This window comes from Thalia democratica, chromosome 4 (assembly GCF_965202585.1).
Source record: "Thalia democratica chromosome 4, ktThaDemo2.hap1.1, whole genome shotgun sequence".
Lineage (NCBI taxonomy): Eukaryota > Metazoa > Chordata > Thaliacea > Salpida > Salpidae > Thalia > Thalia democratica.
This window is the reverse complement of record NC_139168.1, coordinates 9852852-9872509: the sequence shown is the minus strand read 5'-3', so window position 1 is coordinate 9872509 and position 19658 is coordinate 9852852. Positions and strand designations below refer to the sequence as shown.

General features: G+C 24.7%; 1 protein-coding gene across 1 annotated transcript; it reads left to right on the top strand.

The window, feature by feature from the left end:
* Positions 1-9827: 9827 nt before the first annotated feature.
* On the top strand, positions 9828-19299 carry LOC145832996 (ficolin-1-like). Its single transcript, XM_082940200.1, has 7 exons — positions 9828-9846; positions 11071-11234; positions 17237-17321; positions 17379-17509; positions 17689-17785; positions 18688-18750; positions 19049-19299. The coding sequence occupies exons 1-7, from the start codon at positions 9828-9830 to the stop codon at positions 19297-19299; spliced, it is 810 nt and encodes a 269-aa protein (XP_082796326.1).
* The last annotated feature ends 359 nt before the right edge of the window (positions 19300-19658 follow it).

Genomic DNA, 19658 nt, shown 5'->3' with positions numbered 1-19658 from the left:
TGATTTTGTGGATTTAAAATTTGTCAGTTCTATTTTGACTTTGTGGACTTAAAATTTATTAGTTCTATGGTAACTATAACTTTCACTTGGACTATACCCTTTGTTATTCATAGTATAATCTCTTTGTGGTATTTTTATCAATATAACTCCTTATTTCCTGATAATATATTTAAACCCATATGTCTTTGTGGTTATGGTGAAACCTCAAGGGCTTTCAATAAGTTAAATAATAAATGTAAGTATTGCTTTCTAAAATTAAATGAATACTTTAATATGTAAACTTTATCTAAATATACTGTTAAATCAAATTGACTATTAATTAAAAATGTCAAACATATAAGAGAATTTGTCATAAAAAAGTGATAAAAATTGTCCTAAATCTAAAAGCTTATATAGATAAACAAGTAATATTTGTTTAGGTAAAACCGGTTTTGGTCTTAATTAATTAATTTCTAAAAAGCTAGTGACTTTTTACCTTGATGATATAATGAAAGAATATAGTGCAGTGTATAATCACACTGATAACCACTGATAACTGAATTTAAACTTAACTTATAACTAATTGATATTTAAAAGTATTGTATACTGCTTATAAAGACTAGGCATGATTTCTAGTGGTCAATTCTATATTGAAGAATATATCAAACACTAAAAAATGAAGAATATCATACTTTTGAAAATACTCTATATGTGTTAAAAACTTCTACACAAGAGATAAGTCTAACAGGAATATAAAATAACAATGTATAACCAGATTTAAAACTATCTACTTTGAAATGAAATCCAAAACTTAATTGTTAATAAAAAAATGTACAACAAACAATACAATAACAAATAAGTTCAGTTCTAGAACTCCATCTGAAAGGTCTTGACTAGAACATCATTGAAGTCACACTATGGCTGGTTTATATAGCTATTTCTTAAGAATGTAAGCTTGTATCAGAACAACTTTCTTTCCGGTTGACTGGTTTTATAATATTTGATGTTCAACTAAATAGAACAGCAGTGAAACTGATATTCCATTACAATGTTTTAGTTTTGACGGTCTTAATCAGTTAAAATATTTTAATTAAGAATGTTTAACTAAACATATTCATAAGTATACTCATAACTAGATTTAGAAAAGGGTTTCCAATACTGTTTTTTATAATTGCCCCCTTTATAGAAATTCACTATATAATTGCCTGCCCTTATTAGTTATTTTCTTTTTTTAGTTAATTGGTCAATTACTTTTTGTCTCATACCTTAGTTTTCAAACGTAGCTAAAACCATGAAAAAATGTTTTAAAATCACTTTTATACAAAAGTTGTGAGTTGTTATTGTTAACATATTAGAGATATACAGTAGCGATTCACCAATTCCGGAAAACTGCGATCCGGCCGGTTCTAGATGTTTTTTTTAATAGGGTCTGAATCTTGTTTTTAAAATAGGATCCGAACAGATCCAGATACTTAAGACTTTAAGTTGATTGTAGTATAAGTAGAAAAGAAGCTTACCAATAGTATTTAAATAATGTACTATGACTAAGTTAAATAAAAAAAAATTAAACAGCATTGTTCACGTGTTAAATACAAAACCTATTAGTTTTTGAGGTATTTGTTTTTAAACCAAATTAAAAGTAAAAAGAATAAAATAAACTTAAGCTAGGTACCTGAAGTTTTGCGAGAAAGGTCACTTTTGCGCGGAAAGTCAGTTTTGCACAAGTAATATTTTGAAAAAGAGTAAAAAATTGTTAATAAAAAAGAAACTTGTTCTAGAAACTAACAAAATAAATTATCTACCAAGAAAAAGGGTTGAGTGTAACAGTGATAGTAAAACAAAAAATTAAAAAAGTTTTAATTTGCACAAAACTCTCTTTGTTCCAAAGTGTTATTTGTTGTATTTTTGACACCTACCCACCTTTACAATAAACTTGGATTTTGATATTTGCATGCCGTCGAAAAATAAATATAGATATTAGTAACAGCTTAAAGTAGAAACTCAAATACAAAATTAAGATTAAAAATGTTAAGTTTAGCTTAAAAATAAAATGACTATTTCTTATACAAAACAAAATGTATAACTTTTAATTTCGCGACTGTTTAAATTTTTTAACTAAGTGAAACTAAAAACAACCTGAACTGTTTATAAGACACATATAAAGTCTATATAAACCAAGTGATGAATAATAAATGTTATAAAATGTAGATCAAAAGTTATGTGAACATCTATTTTAATGTTGCCTTTTTTTTTTGTTTATCTTTTTACAAGTATTTGACCTTTAAATATACAAAAATATAAAAAAAAAAAAGAAAAGATACTTTTACAAACAGGCTTTTCAAAGAAGACACATTAACAAGATCACCTAGCGTAATTAGGAATAAAACACAAAACATAAACTCTATCAATCCTGGTCACAAGTCATTCACAACACAATTAAATTAAAACCAATTACATTTAATTTATTGTTGGCTGTTGAAAATACTTAAACTTAACACCAAATACTTTAAATGTATATAAGGTTTTCGTAGACCTGACCTCAGCGCTAAAAACACAATAAATTTAGTCACAAATATGTGTTACAGCTAAGACTAGAACTATCGTATCGACCAAAGTAGGGGAATATAGTAATTATGACCGACACGTGTTAAAATTATAATTTCATTATAAAAACACCTGTCAGTTAAAAATTATAACTAAAATTAAAAACAAAGAAAAATTAGACGATTTTTCATAGCTACAAAAACCTCGAAAATGACCCGCTAACGAAATATCTTAAAAAACTTAAAACCAAGATTCTGTTTAAGCCTGAGCTACCAGATAAGACTTCAAGCTGGACTGAGATAAAACGATAGAGACCATACATAAATAACACGAAACTTAATACATACGAAGGTGTTTATCGTGCAAATTATAGCAGGAGAAAAGCCAGAGTGTTAGTAGAATTGAGGTAGGTTTACAAACAAAGATACAAAGCTGTAGTGATAAACTAAATATGAGACTAAGTAATAGTAATACTCAAAAGTTATCATTAGAAGCTTAAATTGTTGCTATATTGTATTTAAGGGATTAGAATAGTTTGTCACAGTTTTATACAATGTGTTTACCACTAAACCAAGGGTCGGCAGTAGAAGTTCGCGTTGGATGGGGCATTGGGACAGTTACTTACCTAAAAAGAAAAAAGAAAAAAAATATGTTTTAGAATGATGTTTAAGTTACTTTTATACAAAACTTTAATCTAGAATATGACCTTTTTGTTAAAGAAACTTAACACATTTTCTGTATAGTTGAGTGCATTTCTCTAGAAATGAAAAACACAAATACAAAATGTTGAGACTTTTTATAACAAAGTTGTGAACGATAATTAGTAAACTTAAGCTATTATATCTGAGACAAAAACTTCAAATGAATAACTAGTAAATTTAATCTACAATAAAATCGACAAACCCTTGAACGTATATGTTATAAGTAATATTCATTAAAATGATAACTAACATTTATATTATACAAATTATGACAAATATATTCAAATTATAGCAAAAAATAAAGAATTTGAAAAAGTATGGTAAAATTTTGTCAGGTTATTCCAGATGTTCAAAATGTTGCAAAATATGGAAAAATATGGCAAATATATTGAAATAATAACAGAAACTAGCATTATTGTAAAAACATGGAAAATCTGTAAAGTATGGCAAGTTTTGGTAAGTATCTATAACGGTTTACTATCATTTCTAACTCGCTATCATTTCTAACCTGATCACTTCTAACCCGATCATTTCTAACCTGATCACTTCTAACCCGATCACTTCTAACCCGATCACTTCTAACCCGATCATTTCTAACCCGATCACTTCTAACCCGATCACTTCTAACTCGATCACTTCTAACCCGGTCACTTCTAACCCGATCATTTCTAACCCGATCACTTCTAACCCGATCACTTCAAACCCGATCATTTCTAACCCGATCACTTCTAACCCGATCACTTCTAACCTGATCATTTCTAACCCGATCAATTCTAACCCGATCACTTCTAACACGATCATTTCTAACCCGATCACTTCTAACCCGATCGTTTCTAACAAGATCATTTCTAACCCAATCACTTCTAACCCAATTAATACCGATCATTTCTAACCCAATCATTTCTAACCCGATCATATCTAACCCGATCGTTTCTAACCCGATCATATCTAACACGAAGTTTATTTAGCCGATCTGTATTAATATATTACTTTTTTTTTTAAGATAAGGATTTGTTTTAAAAACAAATTAATCTCAACAAATTTGTTTTTTTGTGAAGTTTAGTTTATTTTGTTTAAAATAAAGCCTAATATTCAGATAGCTTTTTTTAGAATTAAATTGTTGATATTAATTGGTTTATTTATTGTTTTGACAATAAGATTTAAAATTGGATTATTAATTAAGTGCAGTTAATTATTTTTAAAAAGCATTAGGAAAAGTATAAGTCTTTTGTATTCTAAGGATTAAATATTAAGTTTTGATAGTCGTCAATGTAAGAAATATAATGAGTATCGCAGCGGTTAAAGTCTATTCTGTACTTTCTTTTGAAATGATTCTATATGGTTAATATATATTTTAAAGTGTAGAAACCAGATTACTAATTTGCCTCCAAATTCAGGGATAAATTATATGAAATACAACTTTTTGAAAATATTAATATCAGCGTTCATGAAACTTTAATTAATACAGTTGATAAAATTTAGTAATTGTAATTATAATGGTGGTTTTATTTAAATTTAATATCATTAAATTATAAGTTCTTGAAACGAAAGTGTGTACTGTTTAATACAAAGCCAAAAGTAGAGGTAGAAGGTTTTTTAAATATTCAGAACTTGTCATTTACTCGAACTTTGATTTAATTTTGATTTTTGAATCAACTGGTAAATTGTATATAAAGGTTAACTGTAGTTAAGTTATAATTAATTATAAAAAACTTAACTATGAAAGTTAAGTTTCGAAAACTTATTATTACGCATTTTTTCTTTTTCTTTTGAAATAAAATTTATGTAGGGCATATAAATTTACATTTTTCATAAAAATTTAAAAGTTTTCAAAATTTAAAATTGCAAAAACACGATTATTCTCACGATTAATAGTAATTATTTCTAAAATAATTTTCTTGATATCAATTAAAAATTATTGTTTTACAGGTTTTCAAAAACACATAAACTTTAGATTTTTAGCGATCATTGATATGAGTGTAAGTATAAATATTAGAGTAAAATATATAACTTAAAAACTTATAACAAAATAATAAAACCATTTTGTATTGTGAAGCATATTATATAGGTTTCAATTTTTAATAAAGAAAAAACTTATCATATTTATAGAAATTTAGAGGTGCAAAAAACCACCGAGAATAAAGTCAATAGACTGCAAGCTTGCTTTAAAGTAGTTAATAAAATATAAATATGTTTTGTGTAATAATCGTCTGGAAAAAAATTTGATTAAAAGAAACGTAGAACTTAATGGAGTTTTTATAAAATTCTGCTCCTAATTATACTTAATTTAATTATAATTAATTTATTATTCTATTTCAAAATGTTTTATTTTTAATACTTATTTTGTTTTTACTTTCGTTATTTCAACTGCTTATAATAAAGTGATTTTAAAGAAATTTTTGTCAACTAAAGTACTAGTTTAAGTCGCAATTAAAACACAAGCGAGATTTAATTACCCTCGAACTTTTTATACAAACAAACTTGTCTTTTTAACTATTAGTGTTAATCAATTTTTTTTTTAGTTCTAAAACTAAGTAGGAATTTATTAATGATGTGAAATCTAGACGGTCAATCGGCATAACAACTTTTGCGGTTTAGTTATATGACATAACTGTTTTAATAACTAGTTTCTATTAAAAACCAGGCTTTTCCACTTAATATAACAAAAGTTTTTAACTTTTCCTAATGTTTGTTTGAATTCCATTATCTTAATAGGCCTATGCTAGTTGCATAACAATTTGTATAAGTTATTAAGATGAAACTTAAAACTACCCTACTATAAATGGTTTATACTTTAGTAAGCAATAATAAAACATACATCAGACTTTCAATGTAGTTTTTAAACCGTAATATAAAAGTTTTTGTAACTGAATATTAGAATTGTGAGAGTTTACTTTTTAAAACTTGCTAATGTTAAAACTATTGTAGTCACGTTAGTTACAATAAAATCCAATTAAAATATAATTATCACTGCCTATATTAAAATCCTACAAAGAAGAGTTCAAAATACTTTAAAGTAAACAATTTAGTAAATTGTATATGATTCACAAAAAAGGTCTCTTAAGGTGTATTGAAAAATAAAAAAATAATAGAAAAAGACTAAAATTATGTGTAGGTAAAAGAAAATAATGAGGTAATAAAAATATATTAAGATTATGTTAAGTTAATACTAAAGTTAAAATTTATACTAAATTTACGTAACACATTAAAATCATTATGTTTTAAAGTAATTAAAAATTTAATTTTTCTTTATTTTTTTAATAACTTCATTAAGACTAGTTTTTTTTTTTGCATGAAATCCAGATAAAAAAATTAAAACGGGACATAAGTAAAATGGGTTTGAAACAATCGGGTTAGAAATGATCGGGTTAGAAGTGATCGGGTTAGAAATGATCGGGTTAGAAATGATCGGGTTTAATTGGGTTAAAAGTGATTGGGTTAGAAATGATCTTGTTAGAAATGATCGGGTTAGAAGTGATCGGGTTAGAAATGATCGGGTTAGAAATGATCGGGTTAGAATTGATCGGGTTAGAAGTGATCGGGTTAGAAGTGATCAGGTTAGAAGTGATCGGGTTAGAAATGATCGGGTTAGAAGTGATCGGGTTAGAAGTGATCGGGTTAGAAGTGATCGGGTTAGAAGTGATCGGGTTAGAAATGATCGGGTTAGAAGTGATCGGGTTAGAAGTGATCGGGTTAGAAGTGATCGGGTTAGAAGTGGTCGGGTTAGAAATGATCGGGTTAGAAGTGATCGGGTTAGAAGTGATCGGGTTAGAAGTGATCGGGTTAGAAATGATAGCGGGTTAGAAATGATCGGCTCCCATCTATAACATCTGTTTATAGCATCTGCAATTGAAGTTTTTATTCCAGATAAAATAGTTTAAATTTACTAAGTGTAGTAGGGTCTCACGTTTTTGTTACAATCCTACCCCAATATTTTCATAAGAACTTGAGCACATTTTAGATTGCGCCATTGAAAATACCTTGTAACTGAACAAGTTTTTAACAATGTGATGTACACTAAAGCTATTGTCATAAGGCAATATAAACAATGTTAAAATTGTTCATTATTTGACAATTTAGATTCTTATATTTTTCTGAATGATAAGTTTCTCTCTAATAAATCCTAACTTCACCATCATTATTTTATTAGTTAGACCTACATAAGTGTTTCTGAGCTATAAAAACTAGTTTAATTTTTAAAATGTTACTTAATAAAATTTCAATAATTACTAAAACATGGATACTTTTAGTAAAAAATGAGTTATCTAATAATTACTTTTTATAATCAATTATTTTAAGAGTTATACCCAAATCGTCATGTTATATTTCTATAACTTGTCTTTGGAGATGTTGTCACCTACATGTAATTAGAAGATTTTGAAGTGTTGCTGTTTGTAAAGTTATGTAACATATATATTTAGAACCTCTAATGACTCAAGCTTAATTATACAAAATGTTGTTTTAAATTTTCATTAAATCGTTAAACTATTTTTGGCCAAGTGTTGTTCTTGGTTTACAATTGCAAGTTAGTTTGATAAAACTCAAATTTTTTTTTACAAAAAAATACTAGACTTTTGCATAAAAGAGATTGTAATATCTTTAGCCTATGATAACCAAAATCAGAAATTTCATGTACCGCATGAGTGGTTACGATACTAAGTAGGATTATGTGTTGCAATTTATAAAAAAAGTACACGCTTGCGAAAAGTTGTAATTTTTACTATCAAACTGTGTTTTTATCAAACATAAACATATCAGTACTTTTCTTATGGTTTATAGTATATGAAAAATTACTATTTTCAAAAGTAGGTTGACTTATATAAATTAAAAAATTTTTCACAACCCCTAACAAAAAGTACCACGTGTCGCCACTGGTCAGCAAGACATTTAATTATTAAAAAAAGTCTACCGCAGGCCGTAGCTATTTAATAAAACTTTAATAATCGAATTCAAGTTACTACTTAAAAACAACTATGTGATTATGTAAGCATCGATATAGAGCTTATACAAAAAATCTTCTGTCAAAGGTCGAAAGTCTTGTGATAAAATTTAAATAAATAAACTAATATAAAACTTTATATGATGAATCCGTTCTAGAAATATTTACAATAACAATATAGTAAACTTAAGTTTCAAGCAAAACAATTTAGGTGAAATAAAGACTTTATTGATTTTATTAAAGTATAAAAGTATTTATATGTAGTAGTAAAAATTTCAATAAAATATGAAGTGTTTTATAATTAAACAATTAGTTGTTGTATATTTTTGTTTTAAATGAATGTCTATTTTTTGTATGAACTTGTTTATTTTAAATAACAAAAACCAGCAACAAAGTAAACTTAAGTTATATTTGACATTTATAAAATACTTTTTGCTAATTTTTTACTAAAGTTTATTAATAATATGTCTATGTATATATTACTTGTTTTGTATTTTAAACTGTATTTTCCATCGTTACTCACTATTTAAATGTATTTAGCGCTTATTTTTACTATTATATATAAATGTTTTGAAAATATTGTTGAGCTTAGTATAATTGGTATTAATATTCAAAAATTACTTTAAGCTTACACAGTAAAATCTAGAGTGAAGTAAATAAAATATTATTTTTTTTATTGTTTAATCCGTGTTGATTTTACCTGTTTTAACCGTTTTGTTTTAGATAGCTATTAAAAATACCAACTACAAAAATGTCTTGCAACTAAATAGGACAAGTATAGATTATCAAGCGGTATAATTTTTTAGTTTTACAGTTTTTTAACAAAGTGTTCTAACAAATTTTTCTAATGAAATTAATTGTATGCAGGTGTTGAAGAAAACTATATCAGACCAAATTGCTTATCAAGCGGTAAATATTTTAAGTTTATACAGCTTCTTGATAATTTTTTTAATGAGATTTATAAACACTAAAAAATATCTATAACAGAGCAAATGGATAAATTAACAGAGCAATCAACGAATATAGATGGTTTACGAAACACAGTTCTAGGTATATTAAATGTTTTATATTGAAGTTTAGTTGTTATATTAATTTTATTTTCCGGTAAGTCAAGAAGTTGCAAAGATATCAAAAATTTCCACCCAAGCTTACCAACTGGAACTTACAAGATTGAAATTGACGGGAAATTTTGAAGGTTTGGAAATGAACAGTGCCTCTGGTGGATGGACCGTAAGTTTGTTTTATGAGTATTTGGTGATCTATATTTTTAAGTTTATAACGTATTAGTAATTTGCAATTAAATTTATTACTTTTATTTTAAAAGTTGATAAGTTAGTTATTTCTCTACAGTTTAAAGTTATTTAAATTTCACGGGTGTTTATAAGTGATATAAACTTTTTGTAGGTTTTTTAAAGGAGATTTGATAGAACCTTGGACTTTAGTAGAAATTTGGAGTCGTACGAACAGGGATTTGGTTCTATTAACGGCAAATTTTGGTTGGGTAAGTTTGTTTTTAAGAGATAAAATCATCAGAAACGCTACAATTGTTTCGTATCAACACTTTTTAATAAACCTAAATAAAATTTATGCCAAATATCTAAATAAATTGACCAAAAACTCAGTAACTGACTTGAGAGTGGGATTTACTACGTCTTTTGGTAAAAATGGATACGCAGAATATAGGTGAGTTTGGTTTATTTTATACATTTTTTTACAAAAGCACTTTTAGCTTTGTGTACTTATCTACAGAGCAATTAAAAATTCGATTTTAATAATAAAAACTACTTTAATTAAGGAATTTTTGTTTAGCCGGTTTAAAGAAAAATTACAGACTTTCATTTACTTACTTTGGAAACGAAAGTATATATTAGGTCATTTTCAAAGTTGTTACAAAAGTCTTTTATAAAATCAACAATTGAAAGTATTTGATAATATGATTTACTTTTAACCTAATATTATATCACTTGATTTTTTAAAACTTAGTAAAAAAGTGCTTAAAATATTTCAGGCTTAAAGTAGTAGCTTTCTAAAAATTTCTTCTTTATTCTGTATTTAAATTAAAAAAAAAAATTCTAATAACCTTAAACCAACTTTAAACTAACATTTTAATACTTTTGTGCTTAAAAACTTGTAAGTCTTTAGAAGATGTTATATATAATACTTTATTAGAGTAGAAAAACTTTCACTTCTGAAACTAATTAATGCAATAGAAACAAAAAAAGGTGTTTACGAAAAATATGTCAGCTATAACCGTTAACTTTTTGTTACAAAACATATTTTGCGGATTATTATGAACACTTTTTTATCTTTACCAATAATTAGTAACTAAAGCATCCAAAGTTTAGCATACTTAACTTTCTTGATGATGGCCGAAATAAAAAATGCCTAATAACTTTAAAAAGATATCAAAAATCTATGGTATCTAAAATATATAAGTAATATCTCATGGTCATCCACAAAGTCTCTTTATATATAAACTAAGTTAGTGACAAAATAAATGCAAAAAACGTATGATTTTTTTTGAAAAAAAGATAAAGCTTCTAATTAGTCTTAAAAAAAAACACCTAAAATACATTTTTTAAATACTAAAAAATTTATTAGTCACAACGAAGTAAAGAAATAAAGGTTTTTCAAAGATATTTCTGTGTTATTTTTCTATTTTCAAAGGCATTAAAACTTGATCTGTGCAAAATTAGTTCAAGTCTTCTCGCGCCAACTGGCATAATTTTTATCATAAACGAAATATTAAAGTTTAGTTTCAATCTTTGACTACATTAAACCTCAATTTTCTGGCTTGAGCTTTTCAAAAACATTTATCATTTTTTCATTTATCTTTTTCTTAGCCAAGTGTGTACCAATTATTAAATTATTGAAATTCATTTTAATTCAAACAAATTCCTTCATTAGGAGACGGCATGGAAAATAGTTATTTAATCAGTAGAGATGCAAACAATATAAAGTTTAGCACATATGACGCTGAACACGATTTTGGAAAAAATAACTGCGCCGCTACTGGCGGAGGCGGGTTTTGGTGGAATAGTTGCGGCAGAGACAATATTAACGAACCTTACGTTAGAAGCGATTATAATAATACAAATAATAATAAATAACGTGGAAATATTAATGGTGGGCTGACCATGATTATTTGAAGAAGACGCAACTGATGATAAGGCCGGTTGCTGGTAACTAAATTAGATAAGTACAATAATTTATCATGTGTTAGAGGTAGAATCAGTAAATTATACACTTTTTATTTAATTTTTTTTACTCAATAGGATAATACTAGAAAAAAAAATTTAACACAAATTTATAGTAGTTTTTTAATTTAATCTTTAGTTTTCACTTAGTTATGTTAATAAGTTAGAAATTTAGCAATTATTTTGTATCACATAAGCTTATAGCAAGTTCGAATAATTACATATTTTTTTGTTTATTTTGTTTTTCAATTTTGTAACTTTACTTTTATAACGGGATAAATGCAAGTTTAATAATGTTGTTTTGTTTTATTTATTTGTAATTTTTTGATAATAAATATTAATTGTTTCTTTTTCTTAAATAATTGTTTTTACAATTTGTAAATAGAATATTATAAACTAATATATGATAAAAAAGTTTTTATAAAAATTATATAATTTCAACTTGAATTTTTATTTCGCATATGAAAATAATGATTAATAAAGTTTTTATTTAATTAATTTATTTAATAAATAAAACCCACAATTTAAACTTATAAAAAAACTTTGTTTACAGTAAATTTATGTTAAAAGAAACTACGATAATAAATTTTAAATAAGTTTCTGAATTTAAGAAAAAGTAGTTCAATTATTATCTATTTATCTACTGGTAGAATATGACTAATTAAAGACGACTTATAACATATCTTAAATTCGAGTTTAGAAGAAGTGAAAAATAAAATACGTTTTATTGCTTATAAGTTGCTCATCAACGGTTTAAAGTTTAATAAAAAGTTGAATTTTTTGTTTTTGTAAGGTTTAAATCAAATCTTTTTTAGATAATTTTATACAGCACGGAAGTTTAAAGTTTTAAAAGAATCTTGAAACATACTTTTAATTACCTTGTTATTTTCAATTTATTTTTTTAACAAAAAAAGATACTAGATTAAATTATTCATAGTTAAGCTGCTTCTTACTTTATTTATAAGTTACATTAAACAATTGCACCTTTTTAATTTTCATAAATATGTTAATTTTTTTATCAGGGAATAGCGGTGGACAAACTTTCATAGTTTTACCTAAAAATATTGCCAAAAAAGTTAAGTTTAATGTAAAACGAGTAAAGCACGAGCTGATTGTTTTGTTTTTAAATTTATAATTCATAACAGTTTACAAATTTTAAACACAAATAACAACGAACAAAATTAATAAAACAAAAGTAGTGCGTATCGAAAAATTATTAAAGTAAATTCAAAACAATAAACTTTGTATGTAGCAATAAAAGTATAAAAATGAGTTAAAATGATGTGTTATAAATTATTAATTCAAATTATTTTTTATTAGTATAAGAAACCGTTTTGTTTTTAAATTAAACTCTTAAGCTTTGTATTTGTACTACAAAATTGATGATTAGTTTTAATTTCTTATTAATTAAAAGTAGACGAAAATCAATTTGGTGCCGAATTAACAAATATGAAATAATTACGCTAGAGATTTTTTTGTCAAAATTTAAAGCAATATTTTTCTTTCACATCAGAAATCAATTAATTTAAATGTTTAAAATAATACATTTTATAAGTCTATTAATACTAATAATACAAGAAAAATTTAAACAATATTTAAGTGTTATGAGACTTACATACATACCTATTTGTTTTTACAATCTAAGGTGAAGTTTTTTTAATTTATTTTGAAATGTTTACTGCTTTTATTTCTTTTAAAAATTTTTAAATGCTTTTTTTTTATTTTTAAGACAAAATGTTCTAAAATTTAAAAAAGTTAAAGTTTTAAAAAAATGAATTGCTTATTGGCAAAACTTACATTTAATTAAAAATGTTTTGGTTAGAAGTTTAGCAACAATTAAAAAAAAAATATTTTCTTAATTTTTAGCAAAACTTTGAACACTAATAAAGTCATTCTAAAAATTAAGTTAACTTTAAATATAGTTGATATGTTTGTATATTTTTATAGTAAATTCTAATCAAGCTGTTTATTTTATACTTAAATTAAAACCGTATAAAATACATAACTAATTAGTTTAGTTTTCTCGGAATCTATCTAATTAGCTTGAAAATTACAATAAAACAGTTATAACCTGTGTCTTGATAAGCCTTATTTCTACTTTTTGCTCAAGTAAAATTGTGTTTAAATCGATTCTGTTATTAATCAAGCTTTCTTTTATCTACCAGTACAACATTTTTTATTCACTTAACCCTTCAGCACTACTTGCATTATGATCTAATTTTAGGAAAACAAGTATTTACAATCTCAAACAAATTAAAACTCATATAATAGCAACTTTGTTTCCATTGTAACAAGCTCTTGCACTTTTTAGACTCACTTTTGTTAGCATGAAAATAAAACTTTTTTTAAACTATTGAGCTTTTTAAAAGTTAAAATATACTGTTGATACCAGTATCTAAAAGTCTTAACGTAATAGTAGCAGTAATAAGGTTATAATTAAATATATTTAAACAATGAGTAGTAACTGTAGTTAAAAAGTAAGTTGTAAAATGCATAAACTTCGATTAATAAATATTATGTATACTTTAAGTGTTTTAAATAGATATCTAAGAAGCAAATAAAATTAAATTTGTTCGACTTAAGTATTTTCATTAAAAGAAACACTTTAAAAAATTTCACTTTTGCTTTGATAGAATAATTTTATTTTTGATTAAGCTTCAAAAACTATCTTTAAAATAAAATTGTTTTAGTTTTACGATAAAAAATATACCTACTATAAAATATTTTTTAAATTATATTAATAGAACAGTTCGTTGCTAACCTGTGAAAAAGATCAAGGGTTAAATATAAGCGTTGTAAGTATTTCAACACTTATGTTCGACATTAAAGAAACTATAACAAAAAATAAAAGAAATTTTCATATACTTTTAAAAACATTTTATTTTTGAAACATTTTATAATCTAAAGAATGTTTATTCTACACAAACAGTAAGAAAATAAAATCTTCTTAACTAATGTTTTTATAGTTTATCAAGTTTTCGAACAAAACAAATTACAAACGTTACTGTGGTTTAAAACTAGATTGAAAAGTCCTTTTTCCGACCTTATAAAACAGTTCAGAGAAAATTGCTAGAAAAATTGTTTTGGCATGTTATTACTTTTAGAAAAGGTTTTTTACTGTGTCTCTGATTCTTAGTATGATTGATTTTAATTAGTTTTTATGCAGTAAAACAGTGTTATCTATATAAGCAACAGCTGTTTTTATAAACAGTTTAACACTATTGAAAACAGTCTAAATTATAAGTTAGAAAAAATAAATTATTATAACTTCGAGTTTATGAAAAAATTGGTTTGTTGTTAAATTTTTATTAAGTATTATAAATTATTATTGTTAACTAATTTATAGTTAAGTAAAATGAAATTTTTGATAATCAAATTAAATTGTTTCAAACTTATTTTACAAGCCTGTGTAGTTTTGAAAGTGTATAGTTTTATTTACAAAACAAGCTACTTAATATAATTTTAGTTGCAATGATTCAGTTGTAAACAAGCAGTGTTTTTACCGCTTTTTACTACTTACATAGCTGAGTATAACTATCGAGTTTTTGTAGGTTTAATAAATCTTTTTTTAAACAGTTTAAAAACTAAATTAGACTTTTATAAACAATTTTTTTTTCGTTTTATCAATAAAGTGGAAAATCATCATAATAACTTAAAATCTTAAATGTTAGACTTAGTACCTTAGATTTTTATTTTTCATTTCAGTTTGAAATTCTGAAACTTAATTTAGCATAAATTCGTACAATGACAATAAAGTATTCGTATAAAAAATATTGATCAAACTTAAGAAATTAGTTGCGATATATCTCTTAAAACTAATAACAAATAAACTTGAAATAGTGCTCAGTAAAAACAAATAAAAAAATCCTACAAGTTTAGTTATAACGTTATTGAAAAAAAACGATCTACTTAAGAGTATATTAACGCTAATAAACATCGATAATTGTTTACTGAATATTTCTGTGCAAGCATGTATAAACTTTATAGTTTCGGATATTTTATAAGCTTTGTTCTTTTATCTTTGTAAATATTTTGTTGTGCATTTTGTGTGAATATAAAGTATGCTTTATCTATTTTCTATATTAATCGTTTTATCAGTCGTGTTTTTGCTTAGAATTTCTTATCTTTCGATAGTTTTGCAACTTCACTGTAATTCTAAGAATTGTAAATTTATTTAGTAACTTTCCACTCTCTCGTTATAGAAAAAAAATAAAAAACATTATTTTTTTTATAACCAACTGACTTTTGTAGTGTCCTTCAAGTTTTGATTCAAAAAGTAATTTTGTGGTATATATAAAGCAAAGTTAAGTATTGTTTGTTCAGTTTTTTATACGTTGGTTTTATAGATTTTTTAATTTCTAAAAACATTTTCTAATGACTTAAAGTTTTTTATTACTCTTTATTTATTTTATTTAAAAATTTAAATCTAGCAAAAGAAAGTGAAGAAAGATTGATCAATAGTTTTTCGACGAATAAAGGCTAAAAAGTATATCAGTTTTGTCAAAAAACAGAGTACTTAAAATTACTTTAACTTTAGTTATTGTTTTATTTTTTCTTTTAGCTTTGTGTTAATAAAGAAATAAAATTTGTTTTATCAACAAAAATAACATAAATTTTAACTTTTTTATTGCAATTTGTTCATAAAATTTTCCATTATCTAAGCAAAATTTAAGCTTCAGCTAGTATTAAATTTATAACTTTAAGAACTAACTTGTTTAATTTACTTAATAACTTGTGTTTTTTAAATTCAACTAAAAATTAGTATATAATAGCTATTAGTAGGTAATACTTTCTTATATAATTAAAATCAACTACTTATATGTGTTTAGGTGGATTAATAAACAAATAACTTTAAAATGAAAATGCATTCTTGTTTAAAAAAGCTTAAGTTTTCAGTTGTTTCATTCTACTTTTATACAAAACTAAATTTTTTATAAAAGGTTTTAAAGTGTATTTAAAAAAGTTTTTTGTTTATCGAATTGTTTTTTGTACGTAAAAAACACGAACAGCTTAATAAAACTTCATTTTATGTGGAAATAGTTTGTTCTTAAAATACAAACTTTTACTTTTATTTTCAAAAAAGTAAAAAATTTTTAAAAGTAAACTTATTAATTCTTAATTGTGTAAACCTGTTTTTCATATATGTACTAATAATCACCTATGAAAATAAAAAACTCGTACTTCTTACTCTAAAATTTTTTCATAAATGTATATTAAAATAGAGTATTCAATTTTGTTCATATGAAAAACACCATAAAGAATAAATGTGAATATATAACCTTTTTTTACATTTATAAAGTTTTAGTTAGTATAAAATATATTTTTTTAATTTCATAGGTAATTTTGAGTAAATGTTTAAATAACAGGATTTGATTTATTGTTTTTTTAGTAATATACTGTGCAGAGTATTTTAAAAACTTTTGAAACTAAATTATATAATTACAGTTAAAAATAAACAAATTTAATACAAATACACAAAAAGTTTTTGTTCAAAAGTATACATTTAGCAAATTAAGGCTTTTTTTTAAGACTTTTGTAAAATTAATAATGGCGTTCGAAATGAGAAAGATATTAATTGCATCTGCAATACTTAATGTTTTTGTAATCATCTGTTTTTCTACCTTAGCGTTGCATTGTACAGGAAAATATTATGCCTTCAACAAAAAAATAAGAGAACAAAACAAAACTATAACAGGGCAAACGGATTATGAAAGGGTAAATATTTTTATTTTACAGTTTTTCAATAAAGTTTTTCAATGATTTTTATAAATGTAGGTGCTGAAGAAAACTATAACAGGGCAAAAGGATTTTGAAATGGTAAATATTTTTACTTTTCAGTTTTTCAATAAAGTTTTTAATGATTTTTATAAATGCAGGTGCTAAACAAAACAATATTAGGGCAAAAGGATAAACTAACTGAACGATCAGAAAAAATAGATGGTTTACAAAGAATACTTCGAGGTATTTTTTATGTTATTTAATTTAGTGTAGCTTTTATAACAATATATACTTTTTAAGGTAAGTCAAGGAGTTGCAAAGATATCAAAAATTTCGACCCAAGCTTACCAACTGGAACTTACAAGATTGAAATTGACGGGGAAATTTTGTTGGTTTGGTGTGAAATGAACAGTAATTCCGGTGGATGGACCGTAAGTTTGTTCTATAAATGTTTACTGATATAGACACATGAGTTTAGAAAAATTATATGTATATGTACAATTTATAGTTATAATACAATTTAATAACTTAAAAAGTTAATCATTTCTTCAAGTTTTTAATTTACTTTAAAATTTATTAGTATTTATAATAAATCTTAACTTTTTTGCAGGTTTTTCAGAGGAGATTTGATGGAACAGTGGATTTTTATAGAAACTGGAAGTCGTACGAACAAGGATTTGGCTGCATTAACGGCGAATTTTGGTTAGGTAAGTAAATTTTACTAGGTAAAATCTTTAGAAAGGCTATAAATGTTTTGTAACAACACGTTTTAATAAAACTAACTAAAACTTATAGGCCTCAACCATCTAAATAAGTTGACCAAAAACTCAGTAAATGACTTTAGGGTAGAATACACTACTTTTGATGGCAAAACTAAATACGCTGAATATAAGTGAGTTTAATTACGCGTTATACAAAGTGAAATATATTTTGCTTCGAAAAACTTAAAATTGGACTACATTTTTTTTGTTGCGGTGATAATAATTTTGCTTAAATTTAGGTATGCAACTCGATACAATCTAAGAGGTTCTTAAACTAAAAAAAAATTTCAGCAAATTTTTGTTTTTGTTTAAAAAGCTCTCTCTAAATGACATTTCGAAATTGGAATATTCAAATTCTTTAAAAAAGTTGTTAAAGATACCAAACCTCAAAAACTAATATACATAAAAAAAATGTAAGTCCTATGAATACCAACAAGCTATCATTTTTTATTTCAATAGTTTTTGAGATAAAAAAAATAATAAAAACTAATATACTTTAAAACAAAATTACTATACTTTCGCAGTATTTCGAAAAATAATTAAAACTTTCTAAAAAATTTGAAATAACTTGTGGATATTAATAAGACCTAAACATTTTTTTTTTTTGCAAATACATATTACACTTTTAGATTTAGTCTCTTAACTTTTTCTATTATATGATTTATTATATTTTATGATTTAGTATCTTAAGTTTTGAATTGAGGAACTTTAATTGTTTGAATTTAACGAGTCGTGCACCAATTAAATGAAGATACAGTAACGCTGGAAATTTTACAATTGTACTTACAAAACATTAATTAGAATTTAAAACACTAAACAAAAGCTTTATTTTAGGAATTTTCGTGTAGCTGGTTCAGAGGATAATTACAGACTTTCATTCAAGAAAGGATCTTTCTCTGGTACTGTTGGAGGTTTATACAAAGTTGATTTCAAAGTTATTACAAAATTTAAGGTTTTATAACTATAGCTTTGATTTTTAGAAAATAAAATGTCAATCAAAAAAAAAATATATATATATAAACTTTTATGTGAAAGTATAAAAGGAATATTTAAAAAGCGCAAATCTTTTCAATTAAACTATATTCAATATATAGTATAAAGTACTATAGAATGTCAAAAAGTTTTACGACTATAAAAGTTGCACAAAATTAAATTACTCATTTATAAAGTTTTTAATTGATTTTTTTTCTAAAATGTTTTATCTTTTAGGACACAGCTTGTCTCATTCAAACAATATGGAGTTCAGTACATTTGATGCTGATCACGACACTGCTGGTGGTAACTGTGCTGAAAGTTTTCGTGGAGCTAATTGGTGGAGTGATTGTGGAGCTCAAAACGTTAACGGGCCTTACGTGGAAAATATTGAAAATATAGTTAATGATAGATATATATGGTGGGGAAATCAGAATACTTTTAGTCCTTTGAAAAAAACCAAACTAATGGTTAGACCTGCTACTTGACACTAAAATTTGTTAATTTTTACTTTAAAAATTTAAGTTTAAATCAGTATTTTTTATTATTTCGTTTTTATTTTTAGATCACTTTTTAAAAGATCACTTTTACTTTGTTTTGACTATTTCGTTCATTTTAATTTCATTTAATTCTTTTTATAACAGGAATATAATAAATCATACGTTTAACAAGGTTGAATTGTTTAATATATTAAGAAGTTTAGTTTTTCTTTCATAATTTAGAAAAAATAACGATAAAACAACATTCAATAACAAGGTTTAAAAAATAAAACATTTTAGTTTGCAACTATCTTGCTCAAAAACAAAATAAATAGCAAATCAAAGTCTAATTAAAAACAGTTATAATT

Bases quoted from the DNA above. Each gene is read 5' to 3' on its own strand.
- LOC145832996 (XM_082940200.1), top strand. The intron at 11,235-17,236 runs GTTAGAAGCGAT...TTATAAATGCAG, and splicing joins ACAATATTAACGAACCTTAC to GTGCTAAACAAAACAATATT. The intron at 17,322-17,378 runs GTATTTTTTATG...ATACTTTTTAAG, and splicing joins TTTACAAAGAATACTTCGAG to GTAAGTCAAGGAGTTGCAAA.